Source organism: Bacillus rossius, chromosome 14, assembly GCF_032445375.1.
Source record: "Bacillus rossius redtenbacheri isolate Brsri chromosome 14, Brsri_v3, whole genome shotgun sequence".
NCBI classification, from domain to species: Eukaryota; Metazoa; Arthropoda; class Insecta; order Phasmatodea; family Bacillidae; genus Bacillus; species Bacillus rossius.
In genome coordinates, this window is record NC_086341.1 from 11,041,920 (window position 1) to 11,069,326 (window position 27,407).

Sequence of the window (27,407 nt, forward strand, 5' to 3'; positions counted from 1 at the left end):
AGAAGGGGTCCATGGTGGTATACCATAGAATAAAAAAAAATGACGCAGTGTGTCTATGTTCATAATTAGTTTCTTCCAAAGAGTTGAAATACCAACAACAAACCTATTGACTTTATTTCAGAAATTTGTTGTTTATGTTTCTGTATTGTATATTTTTCTGATTACCTTTGGATATGCCCTTTGTGTTCCATCTCAAATACTTTCTGTAATATTTGTAATGAAAAAGTAGTAGAGTCCAACTTCAAAGAGGCACATCAGCCTGGGGAAAAAAAAAATAGACAATAAGTCACATTCATGTTTAAAATTTAATTTTTCCATGATAAACTTTCATCCCAAATTGTCAGTAGAGTTTTAAATCAGCCCGTACAAGCATTAAACATTATATTACAAAACTAATTTTGCCCTCAAATGCTAATATGTATTATCTGCTATTTTTTGAAAGGCAAGTAAATAATTTGTAAAAATCTTTTGTGTGACTACAAAGTTACATAATTTTAACTTGCTAGAACATTGTACTCTGTTTTTCTACTCTAGGTTAATGCATGTGATGAAACTTCCATTGTCATAATAGAAAAAAAATAACATAAAAATGTAAGCAAAAGAACTAAAAATACACCATGGTTCCGAACCTTTATATCAGTGCTTGGCGGAGAAGAAAAATATGAATAAGATTGTAAAACAATAGGTACAGGGATAGAGGCTTCATTTTAAGTAATTTAGAGCTCAATGAAGAAATCGTGGGACAAAAAAAAACGCAGCTTCGGGGCAGCCTCGGGGAAGCCTCGTGTCAAATTTGGGACAGTCTCGGGACAGTTTAGGGACAACCTTGGGATAGCCTCAGACAGCCTCGGGGAAGCCTCGGTAGAGCCTCAGGAAGCCTCGAGAGAGCCTAGGGACAGCTTCGGGACAGCCTCAGGATAGCTTCGGGGAAGTCAAGGAACAGTCTTTGGGACAGCTTCCGGACCACCTCGGTACAGTCTCGGGAGAACCTCGGACCGCCTCAAGACAGCTCAAGAGAGCCTCGGGACAGCCTTGGGGAAGCCTCGGGACAGTTCAGGGACAGTTCAGGGACAGTTCAGGGACAGCCTCGGGCCTCACCTGGTAGCGGAATATGACGCCGGCCTTGGCGAGTGCGCGGGCCAGCGCCACGCCGTGCGGGTAGGGCGCCGTGACGTCGGCCAGGCCGTGCAGCAGGTACAGCGAGTGGCTGGGCACGTTGCGAGCCCGCTGCGTGGCGTCCGCCTCCACGTAGCCCTTGTAGTTGTCCCCGGGCAGCCCCAGGATGCGCTCCGTGAAGGCAGAGTCTGCGCACACCGCAGCTCCTCCGTTCCGCGTCCCACCGCAGACACAGGATTTGTGTACGGGGGGGGGGGGGTCAAGAAGCATGCCCCTCCCCCGTATTAAAGCGGGTGGTCCGGGGGTCCTCCCCCGGGAAAATTCGGATTTTGAAGGTGTAAAACAGTGCTATTTTTAGCAGTTTTCGGTACTTAAATTTAAATACTGTAATGGTAAAATTTTTTATTAATTTTAATATGAAATTTGTTTGAGTGATGAATAAGAATTTAATTAAAGATTTGGTGCTAGGGGGGGGGGGGTGTTTGAACCCCTAAACCCCCCCCCGGCTAAGCCCCTAAAAACACAGTTGCAACTCAAGAGGCCGGTTCCCAATTGAACATACCTTAACTTATTAATAGTACACGGCCAGTCCCTTATCTTTAGATAGCAGATTTTGATGTTCTATCCATTGCCATTCTGCCGCACAAATACTGCCCTACGTGCAGAGCTCACTTTTTTAGTTGGATTTGTCACAGAATGCTGACCAACATCTGGCTCCATTAACTCATATATATTTAATTTCGTGAATATCGAGGGACGTACCAAACATACTGGTGTGCCAAATGAAACTTTATGGTAGCGCATGCTCTAGTCTACCATCACCCAGACTTTGAAAGCATATTTTTTTTTTGCGATGGTATTTAATGCACACACACTATAAAGATTGCGTGTGCCAGGTTCTGTTTGAAATAAAGAAAGTGGAGGGGGAAACGGGCTAGCCGTCGGGGTGGTGGCGGCAGGAGCATCCACCGAATTTCATTTTGGGAAGCGTGTGTGGAAGGGAAGGCCGAAATAAAGCCACTTTGCCCGCCGGTTAATTTAAATCATTTATTTTTGTTGGCAGAATTTCAGGGACGTACAATCCTGGGCGAGGGCTGGATTTTTTTTATTTATTTCAGAATAATTACATGGTTACATTATTATATAAAAAAAAAATGTGTACATGTTTTTCAGTACTCGCCAGTTATGCGTAAACACCTAACCTCGGTGACAAACAAATTCATGTGTTCTCATGTTTATAGTACAAAAATCGCACACCAATTTTAACTTAGAATTCTTTAAAATAATGCAGAGAGTGATAAATATGTGTACTGATAAATAAAATATTTAGCTTTTATAAAATACCAACATTTCTGGACGAGATTCAAACACGTACTTTCTGAACCTGCTGCTGGAATTTGCTGCCTGAATTGTAAACGTTGCCTGTCACTAACACGCACAGATAGAAGTTAGAAAAAGATGGAAATTTTGAACTATATAATGAAACGGCTCCGAGAAAAAATGATACAGTCTTGGAAAAATACTAAACCCCGGATTTGGAATTGATTTTCGAAAATTAACTTTTTTAAAATACTGCCCTTCTTGTTAAAGCTCTCTCAGCATAATACTATGATATTAAAAAAGAAACAAAGATGTTTTTCTTATGATGAAGTTTGAACCACACAAAAATTACCCCTAGAGCTGAATGAATGAGCACTGTGTCACTTCGCTACGTAGTCTATTTGGGCTTTGGAAGGAGACCATTAATGATCAAAAATTGCAATGTCAGTTTTCTTAAGTACCTATTTTAAAACTTGTGTTTACATTTTACTATGACTTTTTTTACTTAACTAAATATATTCCAGTGTTGTTTCATTATCATAAAGTTTCCTTCGGCACACCAATACGTTTGGTATGTTCCGTAAAGTTTATTAAAGTGACCATGTATGGTTTTATGTTGCCACACATTGGTCAGCCCGCTTGACGACTCCAATATTATTCCTGCCTAATGCTGTATACCGAGAGCTATGATGTGTTGGGTGTGTGGAGTCCACACGATACAGAAGTGAGACTTCTTGCTCCATGGCCCCTACATTCGATTACGGGCCCTCCCCCCCAAAAATTTAACAGTCACGTACAACATTATAATTGCATGGTTATTTATATTCTACACTCTTTTTAGAATGTTATTTAACATTAAAATACAGGGTAAAATTATGGTTACTATTTTGTAAGTCCAAACTAGGCTTTATTTATAAAATTATTTTACTTTAAAATAACTACACTGAGTCTGTATATTGAATTTCACACACTGAGATAAAAATAAACAGAGCTGGGCCCGAACCCTGGACCCAGGGGTCCACCCAGCCCCATCCTTGTGGGGGCCATGTCTTGCTCATTAGGTATAGATAAAGATAAATTATTAGTATTTTTTTAGTGAACAGGAGGTAGTAATTGAGAATAGTAAGGAAGTGGGTATGACCTCAAATGAATAAAATGTCTCATTATGCCCCCTGTACTCTCTGCATCAGTTCACTGGCCCTTTTTGGTGGCTCTCTTGGCGGTTTATTGCCCACGTTGTTTTTGATAATATCTCTTACCTGCTTCTGCCTTTTTATTATTTTTAAGCATAATGTTAAATCATTTTAAACCAGCTGAATAAAATGAAAGAATAAAAAAAAAACCACTCCAACTGAACATAAATTACACTTATAAAGTCTAACTCACAAGTCTATAAGTCCTTTTGAAATTTCAAATCACAGTGTTCACATATCAAAAATAAATTACACTTATAAAGCTAACTTCTTAAATCTACATGTCTTTTTTTACATTTTCAACATAAAAATAAATGATACCTTTATGAATAACTCTTTTTCACACGCATTAATAAATTGTAGATGTACGGACCTACTTTAAAAAAATTTAATATATGGTAGCGTCAATTATTAGCAGTTACAAAAACTGAGGAGTAGACAAAACACAAGCAGCGTTACGAGAATTTCGTAGTATCACTGCTGCGTCATTTCTACCTCTCCACTGCCTTCTCCCCTTCCGGCCGTTACAACTAGCATGTAGCGTACTACGGTACGTACCTTTCCCTCCCCTCCTTTTTTGCTGTATTCCCATTCGACCGCTAGCGCAAGCGTCAGAGTGGAGTCGCCGCTGACGCACTCTCCTCATACCGTTTCCCCCACCACGTAGGTACCTAACTATTCCCCTCACGCGATCGTAATTTTCGTAACCCTCGAAAATTTTTAGCCGTCTCAGCAAAAGCAGTTTCCACTTCAAAAAAATATATTAGTCATGCGCAGGGGCGTAACAACTAAATTTCCAAAAGGTGGGGGGGGGGGGGGGGGGGGGCAATATACCTTTTTATAAAGAATCCATCGATCCCTCCTATTGAAGCGGGGGGTCCGGGAAAATTTGTATTCCAAGGTGAAAAATGGTGCTATTTAACAGCAGTTTTATCATCTAAAAATTGATTACACAGCATTTTATTTGCCCCCGTTTGCCCCCACTTCAAGGTTTCAGAAGGGGGGGGGTGGGGGGGAAATACCCTTGCCCCCCCCCCCCTCTGTTGTTGCACCCCCGAGTCACAGGGAATGGCGAGGGGAGGCGAGGGCGCACTCACTGTAGTAGAGCCAGTCGGAGACGGGCGACACCGCGATGCCGCACTTGAAGATGTTCTGCTGCGAGCCGAGCAGCATGGCCGTGACGTAGCCGCCGTAGCCCCAGCCCCACACGCCCACGCGCGTCTCGTCCAGGTACTTGAGCGTGTCGAGCAGGTACCTGCACACACGCACACACCACGTACCAACTAACACTGGTTGTCTGTAAAGTCGGTTTACGGACGATAGTTTTAACGTGACAACGTCATAACAAAACATCGATGAAATGGTTGCATGCTTTTATGAATAAAATTGAATGATTTTTTTTTTTTGAATTATCACTATTTTGTATGGATACAAAATAAAGGAGTGAAATGAAATCTACAATTTAATTGATAAATTTCGTTTTTATTTGCACTCATTAATTCAAATATGTTTATTACTTTAAACAAAGAGATTATTTTAACTATAACTTTTATACATGTCTTTGCTATTTAACTTCTTCCAATCTGTGTTATTCTGTTAAGGATAGGACGCTGATAGGAAATGTAGGAAACGAATGGTAGTGTTTCAAGTTTAATGCGCCTCGAAAAAGTCAAATCGAAGGTAGTTCCAATCGAGTGGAAGAGAGATAGATGCGGCGCAAGTGTACAATTAGCGTAACGGGACAATTCACTTAACGGGACACTTTTTCGTGCATGCAGCTGGCATTCATTGATTTATTATACATTGTCACGTCAAAAATAGTGTAAAAAATATGTGTACTTATGTACGTGTGTTTTTAATTTAAGACACTGAACTGTTTCCAAATTTACTGTAACAAAGATTAATTAAATAAATACATTGTTTTCAATATTAATATAAAATGTGCATAAAAATGATTATTTTATTAAAATTATGATGCTGAATGTTTATTCTAATTTATTAATTCTAATTATTTATTAACTAATAATGAACTGATTTATAATGCAAATACATTATACCACGGGAACATAACCTCACTTGTAAAAATACAATCTAAAAAGTTTATGAACACAATTTCTTTCACTAATATTCACAGTAAATAAATGATCTTAATTATATGGAACCAGTATTCAATATCTATAACTGAATTTCTGAACCCAATTCACACTTAGTTTTGAACCCGCCGCTAGAGCTCACTACTGGAGCAGACGTTAAATCATTTGATTTGCAGAGTGAAAGGTTAAACTATATGATGAAACTTCTCTGATTTTAAAAACAAAAAAGACTTGAGAAAATACTTAACCCCGGCTTGTAACTGAATTTTGACTAGGAATTTTATTAAAATACTGCCCACCTTTTTAAAAATTAAAACGTTTTCGCACCCATTAGATGACTATAAATTATTAATTATTAAAGAATATTATATACTATTATTATAATATAAAGAATATTATATACTATTATATGGTTTTATTTTTATTAATTTAAGCAAAAATAGAGGATATAATATGCCTACCTTGTATTAAATAATCAATCCAATGTACTGAGTTATGTATTTAATAATATTATAATCAGTGTTGTTAAGTAACGAATTAAAAGTAATCGGATTACTTGTAACGATTACTTTTCAAGTAATTTATATTTGTAACGAATTACATTTAAAAAATGTAATTCGTACTTGTAATCGGAATACATAACATTAATTGTAATCGATACATTAAGGTAATCGATACTTTATATTTACTTGCCGTTAATTTTATTCTCGGAACGTATAATGAATACAATTAAGAACAAGAAGATCATACAATTTTGTATTAGTAAAGTTTATAATTTTACGCTTGTAGTGCTACGATCGTATGCACAACATCTATGATCAAAAATGAAGAGCCATAGTGACTTGCAGTGTCTCCAACATTACCCTATCCTAAAATCTGATTTAAAAAATTTAACACATCGCTGCCGTCAAGTGCTCCCGTTGATCATCTTTTTAGTGTTGGTAAAGATGTTTTTGCCATCAAGAGAGGAAATCTATCTGATGAGAAATTTAAAATGCAATTGTTTTGTAAGGTCAATTCCACTACTTGTATGAAGTCTTTTGATGTTATTCAAGCAAGTTTGTCCTAAAATATTATTCATTTAATTAAAGATAATAAATGTAATAATTACATGAAATCATTTTTTTAACAAAACATATATGTATGTATGTATGTTTATTAATGTAACAAAGTGTAAAAAATTGAATTGTAGGTCAGTTTTAAAATGGTAGCAAAAAGTAATTGTAATTGTAATTGTAATTTTACCGATTACTTCTATGTAAAGTAATTTTTACTTGTAATTAGTTACATTATCACCACAGTAATTGTAATTGAGTCCTATTACTTTTTCCGAGTACTTTTAACAACACTGATTATATTAATACAATAAATAAATCAAATTGCTTATAACACAATTAGTATAATCAAGTAGTCTGTAAATAAAAAAGAAAAGAAAAAACTTTCCTTTGCCTAGTTTTCAACCAAATTCTTAACCATTGTGCTACTAAGTCGAAAAAAAAATGGTAAGGAGAAATTACATTTTTCTCTACAAAACTGGCTAAAACATAAAACCATAAAAACCCGATTCTACCCATGAATTCTAACCAATTTGGCATACAGTAGTATTTAAAACATTATGTTCCAACGTGACTTTTGCATGGTACGTATATATTTTTGTTACCTTGTGCATGGAGGAGTGAGAAAACACGAGTTAGGATTTTCCAGACATAAAAAGGGGCAAGTGTACCTACCCATTTTTTTATTATTCTGACTGGTTCCTTCAGCACATTTACTGATGTGCAGTGTTCAGCATGTTGCTATCACATTATGACTGTGTTACTTCAGTTTGTAGGAGGGGAGGACAGTCATTGATAAGAGTCAAATCTCTGATATCTCAAGTGCACTGCATTTTTGCGGCCAGCAACTGTTCCCGTAAAGTCATGCATTCTTAAGGGCACGCATACAATGTGCAAAGCTTCAGCAGGACACAACGCAATTTGGAAATTTTTCAGAAATTGTGACACACACCGACCCATGTCTTTCTTCCTCAGAGCACGGAGGCCTATGCTGACAGAACTGTCCCAATTAAACTGAGGCGGACGTGGGTGGGATGGGCATAGGGGGAGTTGCAAAATTGAAGACAGTATGTTAAGTATTGTAGATCCATACGTCAGTGTGTTAGTTTTCAATAGTAAATGTGTTTAAAAATTATTATTTTTTTTTTATTTCAACCGCCCCTTCAACCCAAAAGTTAGCACCAAAAAAAAGTGAGAAAACGATCTGGAAAAAACAAGTGGTATTTTCAAATCGCTGATTGTACACAACAGTGAGAGTCATTTACTTGCTCAGCCAGAGAAAGGTCACAACCCTCTCAGCGGCTCAGAAATTGTGCTGTCCCAATGTGAATTTTCGCGTGATGAGTAGAGACCGGAAAAATTCGCGGGTTCAGTGACCTCCAGGATAGACTCCAATATCCTCTACAACACTCGGGCAAATGCCAAATGTTCACTGGCCGCTGACTTGTGAGTCGTCTCGACTGGACGTCCTGTGATTCGACACGTCTATGAGTGAGGGTCTCTAATTGGCCCTCGGTCCTCCAGATTAAACAGTGAACCAATGGCAGAAGCAGCATTAAGGTATAATTATTTGAATTTTAGCATAACACGAAATGAACCCACGAATTTTTCAGGTCTCTAGTGATGAGAGATCAATGCTCGGCTTGTGTGCCTTCCGAAAGGATGAAGATTCGTGTGGTGAGTATCCTTGCCTGAGGACGGTGATCTGGTCCTGCACCTCGACTCCCCCCATGCGGCGGTACACAGCCCTGGTGCCCTGGCCGCGGGCTCCCCTCACGTCCAGCTTCACGTACACCACGTCGTTGTGGCTGGACATGTAGGTGCCCCAGTCCACCGCGAACTTGTCGCTCACCGAGTCGCTGCCCGGCCTCCCGTTCCTGCGGGGGGGAGCGATCACGCGTCAGTCCACACTTGCCGCGTTTCCAGGAAACACACGTACACCACCACCAACCAAACACACTGCAAACGCCTATTAAGTACAGTAAACTCCCTATTATCCACGGCATGCTACGAAAAAATACAGCACATACATAATTCTGTATTTTATTATAGTGAGCAAATTAAAACTCTACTGACGAGTGTATTGTGTGCAGTATACAGTGAAACGCCACAGGCCTTCTCGGAACTCGCGCAGTATAGGCTGGCATGCGTAGCTATTTTTGTCTCTGTCGCACTTTGTTTCTAGTCGTATGGTTGAGCACTTTTTAGGTTTACGTTACTGAAATGTATTGTATGTTAATTATTCAGTAAAGTACTAAAATTTTAGCATCATTAAATTTTTTTTACTGTTAATTGTAACTTATACTTTACTTAAATGTTTAGATTTTTAAGTTGAAATTAATGTTTCCTTTTTTGTTTCCCATATTCGGCTCTTTTGCAGATTATCCGCAATTTTCGCTATCCGCGGTGGCCCTGCCACTTAATTTCGCGGATAATCGGGAGTGTACTGTACATCCCTTGATCACGGATACCATAATGGTCATAACATTACTCTGGACTCTAGTCGCTAGTATAAACAACAACCAAACCGATTGCAGGTAGTACCTCGACGAGGGCAGGGTAGTTGATACCCGTCAGCTAGGTGGCAGCAGCGTCTGCACATGTTTGCAGCAGGTGGAGAGGAGATGGCAGAGAGAGAAGGAGAAGAAGAAAGTGAGAGAGTAAGCGTACGCAGATTTCGATGTGGAAGGGGTAAGCCAAGACACACACTTCCTCACATCCACACAGGTAGCAGCAGCCGCAGCTGCACTTTGTTTGCGGCAGGAAAAGAGGTGATGAGGGAGAGGGAGTAAGGGAACGGCGGCACAGAAGAGAGGAAGAGAGACAGCGCACTCGCACCTCGGCGAGGACAGGGTCAGCAGAGTACTTGTAGCTGTTCCCGCGAGTTGGGCGGCAGCAGCAGCTAGACAAGCCCGCAGCAGGCGGAGAGAATATGCCAGATAAAGAGAGAGCTGGTGGGGAAATGTTGAAATGAAGAGAGCAAGAGAGAAAGTGTACTCAAATCTCCAATGAGGACAGGGTAAACAGGATTTCATAGCTCTCCCCGCCAGCTGGGCAGCAGAAGCAGCCAGACACGCAAATGGCGGGCGAATAGAAGATGATAGAGAGAGAGAAAGTTGGGGAATATTGGGACGAAAGAGAGTAAGAGAAAAAGTGTACCTGACACCTCGACGAGGACAGGATCAGCAGAATACCTGTAGCTCCTCGCAGGAGCTGGGCGGCAGGCGGAGGGAAGATAGCAGAGAGAGAGAAAGCTGGCGGGGGGATGTCGGGACGAGAAGGCGTACTCACACCTCGACGAGGACGGGGTAGGCGGCGTCCCGGAGCTCCTCGCGCCAGCTGGGCGGCAGCAGCAGCTGCACGCGCGCGCGGCAGCCCTGCGAGATGGGCACCTCGAAGCTGCGCACCGTGGGCAGCGCGAGCTCGCGCAGCCTCGCCGCGCGGTAGGCGCGTGTGTTGTACAGCACGCGCAGCAGGCGGTGCGTGCCCGCCGCGTGCACGCCGGCCAGCGGCAGCCCAGGGCCCTCGCACTCCAGCACGTAGTAGGCGACCCCGCCGCTGGGGCTCACGGACGCCGAGAAGTGCGTGCAGTTGGCGTACCAGTAGCGGCTGCTCCACAAGACGTCGCCCAGGTCGCAGGTCACGCACTGCGGCTCCAGGCGGCGCGGGTCGTCCGTGTGCGGGTCGCGCACCACGTACAGGTGCCGCTGCCCGGTCTTGGAGTCGTGCGTGCCGAGGTAGTACCTGCCCGCGGACACCCGCCACTTCACTCCCTGGAGCCCGGACTGGTTACAACTCATGATAACTAATGGTCAATTAGGTTAGGTTAGCTACATTATAAATACTTTAAAACTTTGTGGACTGTTGATTTGGTTAGGATAGCTACAGTGGCGGATACAGGATTTTGGTTTGGGAGGGGCTTGACCCAGCTGAGGCTAGGCTTTATCAAGGCAAACACTAAAACATTAGTGGACCCAGATGCTTCTGTAGGGGGCTTGATCCCAGGGTGTACACAAGGAAAAAATATTTCGTACCAACTTAGGCGAGAAAAACGTACTAGATTTGAAAAAAAAGTACTAAATTATAATTTGTTATGGTTTTTAACAATTTAGGAAGTTATTATGACATTGCAATGCTCTAACTTAAATATATCACACCACACACACACACATACATTCTATAGTTTTTTAAAAATAATTACGCTTAATAATAAAACATATTGGGAGAGTTACTGTAATATGATTCAAATTAAAGAAAAAAGTACTAGATCTGAGCGTAAATGTACTTGACCACTAAAAAAGTACTAGATCTAGTACAAAAGTACTAACTGTGGACATCCTGTACGGGATGCCTTCTTTTCAGAAACGAGAGAGCCAAACTCCCAATGAGCATGTTCGGGTGTTTTTTATTGTTCATTGGAAATTTGTTGATAAAAGGATACTAACGGTCAATTAGGTTATTTAGCTACATTATAAATACTTTAAAACATTGTGGACGGTTGATTTGGTTAGGATAGCTACATTAAAAAGGATACAGGAAAAAAAAAAGCGAGCATGAACTTCGGGGAACTTCGGGTTTGGCTCTCTTGTCTGTGAAATGAAGGCTTCCCGACTGGTTACACCATGGATTACACTCTATTCAAAATGTCACCTTACACTGAAAAATCTAGACTTTGTTCGATTTGGCCTTTCGTTTTGCTCCTTAATATTGTAGTTGCCAGAATTATAAAATGGTTTGAACATTTGTTGAAAAAATTCTTTGCAGCCACATGAACTATTCAGACACTTTCAAATATCCATACGATTAACCTAAAAACTACATTTGATGTGCCTCAAAAATTTGTTTGTAAAATTGACATACCGGTAACCAATGTTTAAGTAACTAAAATATTTTTAATTCTTTATGGACTATATTGTTTACAAACTTAACTTGATATGACTCAAACACGAACAAAATAGAATGGCCCCTGCTTTTAATTGAATTTCTAACAAACATTAACCCTTAACTGCTTGAAGTTAGGTAAATACGAGAAATATGTGGTGTCATGAAAAAGCTTAACAAAAGTTTAAAAAGGTTAGATAACTTTAAACTACCCTTAGTTAAAAATCTTTTAATGACGTGGTGAAATTGGTCCCGAGGATCATTTCAACTCGACACTGTTTTGGTAAGCAGTGTATGTAAGAAACTTAAGGGCAACAAAACAGGACAAGGTGGGAAGGCGCCATGTTGCTTCGAGGGAGCCCGGCGCTCGGTCAGTTTTACGCCGCCAACGATGGAGGTAAGACGCTGCCTTCCGCACCCGGGGACTTCACTCTTTGTTCACTGACTATTAATTCCGTTTGCTGCTTAATTCTTTCAAACCTCTTTCACGTATCCTCGGGGCCTGCCTCAGTCGGGGGACTGTTTAACGTAATCATTTTTCAACTCTCAACGAGTCTTTTCTTGTTATAAATAATCGCTTGTACAGGCCACGTGCGTGGGCCTTATTCCCTGCGTTCCGATTAGGTGCCTGGGATCTATGAGACGCACCTTGTGAGACCCTGTACGGGAGTACGTGCAAGTATTAAACGTATGAATTCTAATTGTCTCCATGTATTTTTTTTGCACCAACCACGTATCGACATATACCTCGTGAGCAGGCGTGTGGGATGCCTGGAGAGCCCACTATTACTTGGTATAACATAAGCGTGCCCGATGCTGAGAGCGGGTCAGATCTGAGTGTACTACGGGAGTTAACCGAGCAACCGAGGGTCCAGTCTTGCCTCACACGGGCAACGTCACGCCCTGAGACGGATGATAGCTGGGTCCACATGCCTTTCCACTTGGTGGCGCCCATTACCAAACAACACCGTAGCAACCCTCTCGAAACCCGAATTGCGACAGGTCAGTAACAGAAAGAAAGAAAAAATAAATTCTGTGTCGATAAATCATCTGTGCTACCTCCTTTACAATATTTAAGTCTAATAGAGACAATTTTAATCCTATGGGCAACTCCCCTTCACACCTTTCTCACAGCTTTCCTTGGGAAAAGTCGGTAAAACTCCATCGGAGTCCCTCAGTTGAGAAGTCTGCCAACCAGAGACAATAACCTACCAACCAATTTCTACAGCATAAGATTATTATTTTGGAAGACGATAAGTATACATACTTATTTAATTTAAAAAAAAATACTTTTTGTTTGTGTTTATTATAGGTAAATTTCAATACAATTAAGTATCCATAAGTAGGGACACCTGTATTTCGCGATTTCATCTCATGTCAAGGTATTTCACAAAACACTGTAGCTTTTTCTAAGAGTCGTGGCAAATTGTGAGCGTGCAGCAGTACGGTGACCACATTCTCATTGGCCCCGTCAAGAGCGGGACGACACCTCTCACCGACCTCAGCCAATAACCACAGGAGAAAAGCTACAGTATTTTGTGAAATACCTTGACACGAAATGTATTTGCGAAATACAGGTGTCCCTATCCATAAGTATCCTTGCCATCCATGTGTTTTGTATGATCAGTGATTTGAATGTGAAATAAAACTAACCCTTTTTGTTGTTTCTAACTTCCAGGAGGGGATGTATATTTCTCCACGATCAATCGAGAACGTCGAGCCGAGGTGAATCGGGGCACGCACACATCTTTGAATATATATACTGTATAGAAGTCGCCAGCCCAGGTTAAAATTTCTAATACGGTTTGAGGTAGTTGGTTAATTCACCGCCGCAATCGCCACCATCTCTAGGGCATCGACTTGTGGTGGTCCCTAGCGGACAAGTGTCGAACTCTTAAAACAACCCTTCCCCCTCCCGTTGAACGACCTCGAGCTGCAGTGAATGTTGGGTTGGGGGGTGTGGGGGAAAGACAGCGGGTGACAGTGCTGCGCTCTAACGTGTAAATAACAACCTAAGACGATACAGGGCGTTACGGCAGCGCCCTGCAGCGGTGAAGTTCCCAAGCTGCTCATCATACGCTCCTGAAAAATGTAGAGTAAATCCTATCCACTCGCGACTTCTATACAGTATATATATTCAAAGCACACACACAAATGAGAACGACGCGAGAGCTCACACTAGGTGGTTGGTGGTGTCCCACGAGAGGATCCGGACGACCTCGTAGTTGCCGTGGCTGATGACCGCTATCCGCTGCTGGCTGGGCGTGATGTGCTTGATGTGCGAGTAGAACTGGTTCTGGCTGCCCTCCTTCACCGTGGCCATCACCAGGAAGCTCTCGCCGTCGGGCGAGTACACGGGGTGCGGCTGCACGTCGAGCCACGTGTCCTCCGACGCCCGCTCCGTGTGCATCTGCGCACAGGGACGTCCGGACAGGGGGGGGCAACAGGGGCGAGTCGCCTCTGTGCTGTTATTCAGGGGGGGGGGGGTCGAGAGTAGCATTTCGCCCCCCCCCCCCCCTCCTTTTCCCAGAATAAATGTTTGGTCCTAGTAGTATTTTTCTCAACCAGTAGTTACAAACGTTGCATTTGGTGATCAAATTGGTTGGAAAATCAAATTTATGATTGTCAATATACTGTAAAATGATTGCAAATTCCTAGATGGTATTTTAGTTAAATTGTACTACATCTACTGTCAGAATAGTTTTTAATACATACTACGTCATCAAATTCTTGGAATGGTATATTTAATATTTCGGTTCGGAAACTCATTAAATAGCACAATTTTGCATTTAAAATTCCAAATTTTTCCGGGGGAGGGCCCCCAGGACCCCCCCGCTCTAGGACTGAGGTAAGTGTGATACATCTTTTCGCCCCCCCCCCTCACTCATGAAAACGTTCCGACGTCCCTGTCTGCGCAGGCAAGCATGGGCAGTGAAATCCACACCCGTTACTTCCCACCGATATCATAATTTCACAGGTACACCTGGGACCAGTTTCTACAGGCAGCAGTGAAATTCGGTGAAATCGGCTATCTACAGTGACACCACCAAACAGTGAAAAATAAATCACCGTTCATCAAATGAATGCCTAGCAGAATATTATGGAAGTAGATTAATTAAGGACTGCCACTGCGATCTAGCGGCCAAAAGCTGAAGCTCACCTTTTATAGGCACCAGGTTACCGTTGCTGCTTACCAACGGTAATGTTTCCTTTCGTTGTGAGATTCCCTTAACTTTTGTAGGCCCTATACCATGCGAATTTTGAGCTCTGAAGGACGGGAAACCATTATTGTCTTCCAAGCAACAGTACTGCATTCTAACGAATTAGTATTCGGTGAGTTCTGTAATTCCATAGTATTTTGTTAATTGATAGGTTTTAATTTGGAGGACATTAGAGTACAATAGGTAAGAAAATAATTAATGTAATCGGTGCAAGGAATCAGTTAAAGAGCACCAATAGTTAGTGATTTCACTGTTTTGCACTGTGAAAATTTCACCGGAACCTATATTTCACTGGAACCTATATTTCACTGGAACCAAGATATTCAAAAGTAACAGGTAAGCCCACCACTACTTGTTGGTGGTGTACTGGGCTTAAAGTCAAGTTTTCAAAGGACACAGTGGGTGGGCTCCGAAACCTACTCGACGTTCATAAACTTAAGTAATGCATTGGGTTGGTAGGTACCGGTATTCAATGAAAGGTAACTACAGGTCATACCTTAGGGTTTGTATTGATGAAAGGTATCAATATAATTGTGCACAAATGGCATCCTAGGTTGAAGTGTCACTTGAATTCCTTTGATTCCAACTATAAGTCATTTTTGGGGATTTGTATAGATGAAACATAACCATAAGACTGACACAAAGTCTTGGAATTAAAGTACATCCTATATTGTAGTGCGAATTGAATTCCTTAGATTCCAACCAGACACTCATAAATTTTAAGTCGTATGCTGCAGGGTTTGTATCGATGAAAGATAACTATTGGATCGTACACAAAGTCTTGGAAATCCTAGATTGTAGAGTGACTTGAGTTCCTTAGGTTCTAACTTGACACTTATAAAATTAAAGTCTGCTTTTTTTTATTTAATTTTATTGAATAAAGGTATCTACAAAGTTGTGAACGAAGGCTTGGAATGAAAATAAATTCTAGATTTCTGTGTGGTTTTGACCCCTTGAGTAGTAGGTTAAAATTCTAACTAGTTTTTATTTTTAAGTGGGGCCTCCTGATTTCGGGGGCCCAACCAAAAAGCACCATTCAATAAAATACAAAAAACAAGGTTCAAAAACAAAAGAACATAAAAACTGTGCATAGCCCACAAGGGGCGAAAAGGTTATAAGTGGTGAAATGGTAAACTTCAAAGCTCCTCGGACGATACTTTATAATGTTAACACAACTATATGATCACTAATTCCTTGAGAGAAAGCATTTACTGTGTAAAAATAAAATAAAAACAACTGGTTACTGATTTGTAATAAAAAAGCTTTTTTTTTTTTTTTTTTATAAATGAACAGGAGTTGCAGTATTTCTGGTACGTCACGCCACAAAATATGTGGCTAACATAATAAATTTGTTAGTTTGCCTGGTAATAGCTGACGCATCGCTTCTCGCACTCGGATGTAGCTCCGTTGGTAACAGATAACGGAAGCCACCATCTAGCGGGCGGGCGCGCAACTTCTCGGAAGCCCGGGTCCCCTAGCAGTTGGAGGTTCTCCCGCGCGGAGCGCTCACCTCGACGCACGTCCAGTTGGGCGCGTGGCACGAGCTGATGATGCTGGTGTTCTGCGCGCGGTTCATCCAGACGGCGGACACGTGCGTGGTGCCGGCGCCCACCCAGCCCGCCGACGTCAGGTAGAACTCCCTGCGAACAAGCCGCCAGCCAGGCGCTCACCTTCCACAGTCATCTTCTCTATTTATTTATTTATTGATCCCCCCATCCTCCTTGTTTTACACGTGGTGAAGTTATGACTAAAGACCAGGGCCCCCACATGGCCGGTGCTACCGTTGCTATGGCAACGGGGCCCATGGGTCTAGGGGGCCTGCGAAGGAAAGAAAAAACTTAAAACAAAAAAAGTAGACAATTTTAAATAAATCATATAGAAAACAATTAAACAGTAAGGTCTAAATTTAGTTACCGATTAAATATTACACCAGAGTAATATTATTCGGAATATGCTGTGCGTACGGAATGTGTCTGAATCTACAACTGGAGTAACAAAACCACCACCAATTGACGTGACACCATGTTGACAGTGCTGAACACTTACACTCATTTATTTGCCATTATTAAAAATCAATTTACGTTCTACAATCGAAACACTGACTTAAAACTAGTTTTGATGTGTTTTAAAAATAAAAGGTAAAAAAAAAAAATATAATTAAACAAAATACATAAAGGAATTTTTTTTATCTCTGTTAGAAAAAAAAAGGGGGGGGGGGGCATCATGACTTCTAGCAACGGGGCCCACAGAATGATATGGGGGGTCTGCTAGAGACCGGAAAAATTCGCGGATTCATTTCGTGATAGTCGTTTGCCTTTATACTGCATCAGTGATAGGGCCACAGTTTATCTGAATGATACTCGGCCAATGAAAAACCTTTAACAAAAGAAGTATCGAATCACTAGCGTCCCAATTAACAGGTGTCACTAGTCAGTAGCCAATGAGCAAATGTATTTTTCTCGCGTGCATAGAGGATCATGGAGTCTATCCTACAAGTCATTGAAATCGCGAATTTTTTCAGTCTCTAGTTATGATGTAGAAAAACCCCTTGTCTTACCCTCAATCACTAATCAAAAAAATACCTTTACCTAATAAAAATAAACATTAAATAGAAAACAGTAAAAAAATACTTAAAAAGGGGGTTGTCTGTAAGTCAGTTTACGGACAATAATTTTACGTGATAACGTCATAAGAAAACATTGATGTAAAATTGCATACTTTTTAATGTTCAAATATTATTTACAGTTTTTGCAAATTTATTTTAAATAATTTGTTTAAATATAATCACGAACAATTAGTTAAAAAGCCCTCCTTAACCTGTTTGATATTATAGAAGATTTTCTCGCACGGTGGTTGGCCGGTTCTTACACGCTCGGCTCAGGCGGAACGTGACAATGAGTCATGATTTATCGTGCGTGCAGCCGGCATTCATAGATTTATAAGACGTTATCACGTCAAAAAAATGACTAAACTAACAAAATAGCTTTAGGAAAAAAGTATAGTTAATCACTTAATTAGTTAATTAATTTCCAATACGTGCTCTTAAATGGTGGTCGGTTTTTTTTACAGAGAGAAAGTACACAATATAAATACTAAACAAAAAAAAAATCATAAATATATAAAACTTTTAAAATTACTCAGTATTATTTTACAATTTAAAAACTATTCATAATCTAACCAAATGTATTAAGCTTACTAACTTATCACTTAAAATGAATAGGCTAACCAAGCACATACACACACAAACACTCGTACCTGAAGTTACATTCACTACCCATTATCTTCTTTATGAGGATTTTCATATCCAAGTGAAATAAAACTCCTTTTTTTTTTTTTCTGACAAACTAAAATAATATCATAAAGTCGCCAGTGCTAACCAAAACTTCTGTAGTTAACGGGATAAACCTAGTCAGGGATTTATCTGTATTAATTAGACGGGATGATACTTAAGTGCGACGCTCGCTGGTGCTTCTAGCGCGGTGTCGCCTCTGAGAGCAAGCCTCTGAACTGGCTCGCATAGGGCGACAATGACATTTGAGCGGCGGAGAAACGAAGATAAAGGTGTAATGCTTGGCCCTTGGGTGATTTCAAGAATCTTTATCGGGCGTTTAATGCATAAAAAATATTCTGAAAACATGCATTGTAGCCCTTTTTACTCTCCTTGAAAAAAAGTTTAAACACTAAATACGAAAATGGAACGACCCATCCGCCCTCAACGTATTCTTAAATGATTTTCGTGAACACGCGGATATCTTGAGCAGTTTTCAAATAGCGTGGTTTCTTCAGAAGCTCCACACACTGTAAGTGTGACCAGGTAGGCGGGGCCCGCCTCGTCAAGGGTGTATGTGTGTTAGTGAGGCGGGATGATAAGTGCGACGCTCGATGGTATTTCTAGCGCGGTATCACCTCTAAGCGCAAGGCTCTGAGTTGACGCGTAGTCTTGTCGTCGTCACAGGATAACTGTGAAATTTGAGCGGTGACCGCAACATTATATGGCAGATAAATGAAGATAAAGGTGTAATGTAAGCCCCTTAAGTGCTTTTAATAATCTGTACTGGTTGTTTTACGCCTAAAAATTACTCTGAAAACATGCGTTTTAGCCATTTTAACTCTTACAGAAATACAGTTTAAAAACATGATCCAAAATTAAAAGTACTTTTCGGGCCTCAGCGAACTCTTAAATGCGTTTCGTAAACATACCCCACTCGGATATCTTGAGTAGTTTTGAAATCGCGTTGTTTTTTCCTGAAGCTCTGCACACCGTCTGTGTGACCAGGTAGGCGGAGCCCTTAAGTATGCAAGAATATCGCAACACACCCATACATATTTTTATATTTTGCGTAAGTTAAGCCACTAAAATTTCTACAAGTTTAACAGTTTTTAACGTAAATTTAAAATGATTACTCGAAACGGGATGCAACCCCTTAATTCGTTCGCTTCACCCACCCCTTCATCTATGGTTACGCATCTTTCACGCCGGCAGGGACAGTTTAGTAACCTTACCCACAGCGTACAGCCCCGGGTGAAACACCACACACCACTTGTGTAACATGTTGAGATAATCAGAGACGATGTTAGGCGTTGAGTAGACCACTCAGCAATAACGGAATGTATTCATGCCGGGATGGCACTTTATTTAAATTTATATTTATTCATAAAATATAAAGGTTGGTAATTTTTTCCATTACCACCACGAGTCAATAGCCACTAATTTAATGACCAATTTTTGACGAAGCTGGTTTACATGTTGACGATTTCATTGTCTGTGTGACAAGAGTTGTGACGTATTAATTACAAATCCACACCCATACCTTAGCCTGGATCGAACCCAGAACCCCTCACAATTTTTTTTTCTTCAAAAATTCAAAGTTTTTATTTAACATGATTGTACTTTACAATTCTGTGTGGTTACATGGGCACTCCAGCATTCATTGGTCTTTTGCCAAAATTACAAGTGGTGACATAATTTAATTTACATATCAAAAAAACATTAAGTACACTAAAATAAAAGGAACATTGCCGACGAGCATCCAACTACGTTACAGAAGTCGTCTTCACCCAATAACGATAGTGGCGCCTTGGGAAATTAATTACTGGATCGTGTAATTTATCTGTGTTTTCTCAATAAAACTTTTTGTCACGTATTAAAAGAAAAAAATGTCAGCGAGTCTTTCAGTAGTGCCAGTGCTGTCTAAACATCTAGCCTCGGTAAAGAGCACTTTCACATATGTTCTCAAGTTGCAAATAAACTTATAATAGGCTTTCCTTAGAAAAATCCAAACGGCAATACGTCACGCTGTTCAAATGCCGAGCGTGATAAATATTCTCTTTTCAAGCACGTACTTTCTCCGCCCGCCGCTAGAATTCGCTGTCTGAATCGTGAACGTTGATTGCCACCTACTGGACATCTTGTTAAAAGTTATCAAGTTTTCGCACGCGTTAGACGACTGTAAATTATAACAAATTATTAAATGCTAGTTGTACTGTTAAAAATTTTTATTTTTTAATGCCTATGCAAATTCAAGGACATTCATTTCCTAATAAACGCATTAAATTTAATTTTAAGTAAAAATACGAAATATAGGCATACCTAGTATGAAATTATCAATCCAATGGACTGAGATATGTATTTAATATTATAGTGATAGTATAAAGAAATACAATGTACTCACATATATTTGCTTCAAGAACAATTAGTATGGTCCCGCAATCTGATTTGTTTTTTCAGTGACGAGATTTGAACCACGTCGAAAATGAACATTTGAGCTTTTCAACCGCGTTCTCCCACTGCACTTTTTTTTTTTTTAAAGATGAGTGGCACACTTGCAGGTTTGACAATCACCAGTAAGAAAAACATCTCATCCCCCTTTTTTAAAGTGGTTTAGTTGTAGTTCTTGTAGTTGTTGTATATGCAGCTGTATGGGTAAGCGCCAAGGATACGATTAGGACAACACAAATTACATCCATGTCTTACCCGAGTTTTGAACCCAGAGCCCTCGCACCGAAATACGGTGCGTTGCCGACTATCGAAATATTTTGGGTTAGGGTAAGACACTGTGTATTAGCAAAATTGTAATGCCAGCTTTCTTACATTTTTAAAACTTGGGATTACAATTTACTATGACTATTTTATTTTACCCTAAATATTTTTAATGGTAATTTCACACCAATATGTCTTGTATGTTTACGAAAATGGACTATATAAGTAGAGACCGGAAAAATTCGCGGATTCATTTCGCAATAGGCTAGAATCAAAATACGTTTGCCTTTTTACCGCATCAGTGATTGGCCAACAGCTTATCTGAATGACACTCGGCCAATGATAAACTTTCAACAAAAGAAGTATCAAATCACTAGTGTCCCAATTAACAGGTGACACGAGTCAGTAGCCAAAGAACAGACGTAATTTTCCCGCGTGCATAGAGGATCACGGAGTATATCCTACAGGTCATTGAAATCGCGAATTTTTCCGATCTCTATATATAAGGGTTTATGTTGCTACACTATCTATGTACCACATTTCTTTTCAACTGACTTCCGTTACATTTTCAAGAAATTACCTACTCCTACCAGATGCCGTATACCGACCGCTAAGATGTTCACGCATCAAAAAGCAAGCAAGGCAAAGCTTTACAGAGTTCGAAATTGTCAACGTCGCAGTAAGTCACGCGCTTGGTCAACACAAGAGCAAATAAATTCTGATCCAAGATGCAGAGCGACGGGACCAAAAAATTTCGAGCGACGTCAAAACATTCCAAGAACTAATTCAATATGGCGTTTATGTTCGCGTCGCAAGTTTCTCCGCGCAAATGGGTTGATGAGAGGGGTTGGGGAGGGGTTGTTTTGGGATCTTGTTTTGGAGGAAGAGCGCGCGGAATTCGGGAGTCTGTGTGCGCGGGGTAGTACTTATCGCGGGATGACCTTTCCGGAGAGTGTGGAAACTACACTCCCTCCCTACACACGTCTAGTCAACCCCCGCCGCCGCGGGCGCTGCAGTCGTTACCGGCCTCCCGCGCGCGGGGGGTCCCTAGGGGTCGCTGGGACAGAGGCAGAAATTATCTGGGATTAGTCCGCATTCTGCCAGCCCCTCCCCAACACCAGCCGGGCCGCTTGTTTCCCAGCTCGTGTTCCAGGGGCGCCAACCGCTGCCACCGAGGGACCCGCTGCGTCGGGCGTACAGTCTGCGGCGAAACCAGCGCTCGTTCAGCACACACACCCTTCAAGGCATTAGCGTCCTTCGTTATTCTGCTTACAGTGCTTTTCTTTTGTCCGCACGTGATCTATATAAAAAAAAATTCAATTTTATTTCGTTCAAAATCTTAATTATCCGAAAGTTCTTCACCGATTGCTTTGAAATTTTGACAGAACGTTGCATTCGAATACATTTGTGTTTTTATATACCTATTTAACATCTGTGAATGTGTGTTCATCTTGTGTTTTGTAGAATAAGATATAGGTCGGGAGATATAGACATAACTATAGAGATATAGAGAGGGTATGGAGATAGATTGAAATATATATAGAAATATAGATACATATAGGGATATGTCGGCGAGTGCAGTAATTATAGGTTATGTTACAACTGACTAAAAAATTATGGTGATTCATATAATTGATGATAAATATTTCATTACAGTTTATTTATATGAAAACTTGTTCATAATTATATTTAAACTTTATAGCTAAACGCCAGTTTTTAAAATTAATTACAAGTCATCTACACGTGAACTGTTTCGTCGACTGTTTCTAAAGTGAAGTGAAAAGTTAATGTGGTTTTCATTGCTTATTACAACAACAATTTCGGCAATAAAGGTTAATTATTCTTGCATTTTAAAAATCTGATTACTAGTATAATTTCAAGTATTTATTCTTTTATTATTAAAATAAAAATGATTCAATTTTATTCATAAAAGTATACGATCATTTCATCAATGTTATGTTATGACGTTGTCACGTTAAACTATCGTCCGTAAACCGACTTTACAGACAACCAATTTATTAAAAAAATATAATATGGGCTCATAAGCATCATCACTTCTTCTTAATTATTCCTCTTTATAATATAGAGATGAACCATTGTAATTTGACTGGTACATATTTTTTAGTTTTGCGCTCAGCTGGGCATTAAATCATTCAGGCTTAGAAGTTAAGTGGGATTGTGGATTTTAAGGTGAATTTGTTAGTGTTGTGACTTTTGGTTGGTATCTATATAATCCAAGTGGTGTTTGAGGTTATTTTTGAGCACAGTAAGAATAAATATATTTTTTTATAAACGATAATTTTATTGATACAGCCACTCAACTGCCATCACCTTATTGGTTTGAATTACGATTTACTGTCCGTCGTGAAAACATCTGCCATCACCTTTTTGTTTTGATTTACGATTTACTGTCCGTCGTGAAAACATCTGCCATCACCTTTTTGTTTTGATTTTTCGATTTACTGTCCGTCGTGAAAACATCTGCCATCACCTTTTTGTTTTGATTTTTTGATTTACTGTCCGTCGTGAAAACATCTGCCATCACCTTTTTTGTTTTGATTTACGATTATCTGGTCGTCGTGAAAACATCGACTGTAGGGATTGGGTGCACGCGGCAGCATCACCTCGGGTTGCATTCCGTGGCCTGGAACTCTTCGCGGGTCCTTGGTTCGATGATCCATGGGCGTCGCAACCGGGGGGGGGGGGGTCACGTCCCCCACAATAATAAAAGTCTTCAATTTCGTCCCCTCCAATAATATATTTAGTTTCGTAGTTTCGTAGTTTCGTAGTTTCTCCTGATGTTTAAATTAATGATTTTGTGTGGATATAGCACCAGCAGATATGTTAACTGTGTTTTAACAAATTTGTTCTCTGAAAATATTTTTCATAAAAAATAAATTATATATTGCAACCAATTATAATTAGAATATTTAGGAAGAAAAAATGCCAAAAAAACCACCTTTTTGCACCTTCAAACACCAAATTTTCCCGGGGAGGACCCCCGGGCCCCCTGCTTTTGTTTTTCTTCCAGGGGATGGATATTCTTCAAACAACTAAATCAATTGAAGTCCCCCCCCAAAAAAATATATCCTTGCGACGCCCATGCGATGATCGGTTCCGGCAGACGGGACGACGAGGCAATAGCAATAGCTACGACGACAGTAAAGTCTGCGACACACCGTGTTCAACTAAGCAAGCAGTCCGGGCAGATGGCCGACGGCAGTGTTCTGGGTGTGGGCTTTGAATATATATACTGTATAGAAGTCGCGAGTGGATAGGATTTACTCTACGTTTTTCAGGAGCGTATGATGAGCAGCTTGGGTACTTCGCCGCTGCAGTGCGCTGCCGTAACGCCCTGTATCGTCTTAGTTGTTATTTACACGTTAGAGCGCATCACTGTCGCCCGCTGTCATTCCCCCGCACCCCTCATCCATCATTCACTGCAGCTCAACGTCGTTCAACAAGAGGGGGAAGGGGTGTCTGAAGAGTTCGACACTTGTCCGCTAGGGACCACCACAAGTCGATGCCCTGGAGATGGTGGCGATTGCGGCGGTGAATTAACCAACTACCTCAAAACCGTATTAGAAATTTTAACCTGGGCTGGCGACTTCTATACAGTATATATATTCAAAGGTGTTGACGCGGGGTCCTGGGAAGGGAACGGACCGAGGAGACGAGCTTCACTCACTGGCCCTGGAGCGCTTCTGGCGGCCGCACCTCCCACCTCAGGGGCTCCGAGGCGTTCGTGACGTCCAGCACCCACAGCTTGACGGTGGGGTTCGTGGTGCCCGGCTGGAACCAGTCACAACCACGTCTCGCCTCAGGATCAACTAGATGACACATTACTAGAGACTTGAAAAATTCGCGGATTCATTTCGTGATAGTCTGGAATCCCAAAAACGTTTACCTTTTTTTTTTTACTGCATCAGTGATTGGGCCACAGTTTATCTGAATGACACTCGGCCAATGGAAAACTTTCAACAAAAGATGTATCGAATCACGAGCGGCCCAGTTAACAGGTGTCACGAGTCAGTAGCCAATGAACTGGTGTAATTTTCTCGCGTGCATGGAGGATCATGGAGTCTATCCTATAGGTCATTGAAATCGCGAATTTTTCCGGTCTCTACACATTACACGATGACAAGACCAAACTTCAGGATAAACTAGATGATACATTACTAGAGACCTGTAAAATTCGCGATTTCAAATCCCTAAAGGATAGACTCCATGATCCTCTATGCACTCGTGCAAATTACATCATCTGATTGGTTACCGACTCGTAACACCTATTGACTGCAATGATCGTGATTCGCTAATACTTCTGTTAAAGATTTTTCATTGGCCCAGAGTCCTTCAGATAAACTGTGGCCCAATCATTGAAGCAAAATAATGTCAAAAGTATTTGGACTCTATCCTATCGCCAAATGAATTCGCGAATTTTACAGGTCTCTACACATTACTAAAGACCGGAAAAATTCGCGATTTCAATGACCCGTACGATAGACTCCATGATCCTCTATGCACGCGAGAAAATTAAATTTGCTCATTGGCTACTGACTCGTGACACCTGTTAACTGGGACGCTAGCGATTCGATACTTCTTTTGTTAAAGGTTTTCCATTGGCCGGGTATCATCCAGATAAACTGTGGCCCAATCACTGATGCAGTATAAAGGCAAACGTTTTTGGATTCTAGCCTATCGCGAAATGAATCCGCGAATTTTTGCGGTCTCTACACATTACACGATAACAAGACCAAACTTCAGGATAAACTAGATGACATATTACACAATAACAAGACAAAACCTCAGGATAAACTAGATGACATATTACACGATAGCAAGACCAACTTGAATCAACTACATTTCCCAACGCAACTCCTTTAAAAGTCTCTGAATTTTAGTTTATTTATTTAATTCCAGCGGCGGTACCCGTCTGTAAACGTTACGATGCACTGAGCTACGTGTGTATTTGATACTTGCAGTATAGTGGTAGGAAAAATATAATATATTAGATAATGCAAAATACAGTTTTATTAGATAATTTAACTTAGGCAACAGGCTACTTATGCACCGTGGCTATCGCTATTGTGGCCCGTGTGAACTCCCATTATAACGACATAAGAAACATAGTTCAGTTAAACCTGTAACGATTTGATCAATGAAAGCCAAGGAAGCAATCAATTTCGTTGATTTTACTTACATTGCTATAACATAAGAAAAAACAGTTAAAAATAAGATAAAACACAGCCTCGATACATCTTAAACAAGTAGCTTTATCGCAGTGGAAGAATTATTTGAATCGTCACAGTAGTTTTCTAGTTTAATTCTTACAAACACACGCACTCTTTAAAACTGAAATCAAGGTGGATGGGCACCAAAGATTCCAACCCAGATTTTCTGAAATACTAGTTAATTGCTTTACTATTGTTAAAAGTGGCGGACGCAAGAGGGGGGATATGGAGGTTATACCCCCTCCCCGAAGTTATAGAAAAAATGTACAAAATATCAGTGAAGACAGTATGTTACTGTGTAAGAAACCATGTCACCTACGGCTACTAATGTAGGTCCATATGTCAGTGTGTTAGTGTCAAAAATAATGAAAGGTTATTTGAAAAACACATGTTTATAATTTTTTTCTATTTTTTTTTTTTAGGAAATTCACCCATCCCCCTCAAAAAAAATATGTATCCGCCCCTGCTTGTGAAATTCTCACTCTATGATGATGTTTATATACCGTAATAAACAAGAAAAAAAGTAACCCTAATTGATTAAAAAAAACCAATTCAGTAAAAGCTATACATAAACTAAAAAAAAAAAACATATATCGTTTTCTCAAGCAGAACCTTTTACTATATAAATCCAAAAACGTTAACCAAGTGTGGTAGTACCTACAGAAGTTCAACTTTGGCCTTGTATTCGGGAGGCCCTGGGTTAGCGTCCCCGCTCTTTTCAATCTGATCTCGATTTTTCCCTTTTTCTCAAAATCACTACTGGCATATATATGCACTTACAAGTCACGGTCTATCATTAGAATAAATACACCGCATAACACAGAAATGTAAAGAAAACATAAACTACAACGAATTTTAACTTAATTGCCTCATTTTGTCTATTTAAATGTCAATTTTGTACATCAATCTTAATATAATATTTATTCAAAACATAAAATAAATTTTTACCATGAACAGACATTTATTGACTTTCTAGTGTACGGTTTTTCTAAGTGTATTGGATAAGTATAAAAAAATTATACTCAGAAAAACCACACAGAAAGAATAAGAAAATAAAATTTTCCAATATCTGATACCGTAAGATGAGGCTAAGGTCAAAGAAGGATCTCGGGCTTACAACACAACACAGGAATTTATTGATTCATATTAGTATACTATGGTAATGATTTGACAGTGACAAAAAGAAAAAAACTTCAATTTTAATCTATGAAAGTACCACCGAAAAAATTTAAAAGAAAAAAAATCAAACAAGTAGTTTTTGATAGTGATAATAAAGATATTAGTGTCAATATCATAGTTTCCAATGTTTTTTTTTAA

The 27,407-nt window shown here is 40.2% G+C and overlaps 1 protein-coding gene across 2 annotated transcripts in view; it reads right to left on the reverse strand.

Moving 5' to 3' along the window:
- The window catches only part of LOC134539147 (inactive dipeptidyl peptidase 10), a 266,724-nt gene that overhangs the window by 7,281 nt on the left and 232,036 nt on the right, over positions 1-27,407 (reverse strand). For both annotated transcript variants that reach the window (XM_063380902.1, XM_063380903.1), the window contains 7 exons: positions 24,548-24,651; positions 16,390-16,519; positions 13,836-14,068; positions 10,069-10,521; positions 8,469-8,654; positions 4,727-4,884; positions 1,099-1,304 (listed from right to left, as the gene is read on the reverse strand). In XM_063380902.1, the coding sequence (XP_063236972.1) occupies positions 1,099-1,304; positions 4,727-4,884; positions 8,469-8,654; positions 10,069-10,521; positions 13,836-14,068; positions 16,390-16,519; positions 24,548-24,651 (1,470 nt within the window). The remainder of the gene's footprint in view (positions 1-1,098; positions 1,305-4,726; positions 4,885-8,468; positions 8,655-10,068; positions 10,522-13,835; positions 14,069-16,389; positions 16,520-24,547; positions 24,652-27,407) is intronic.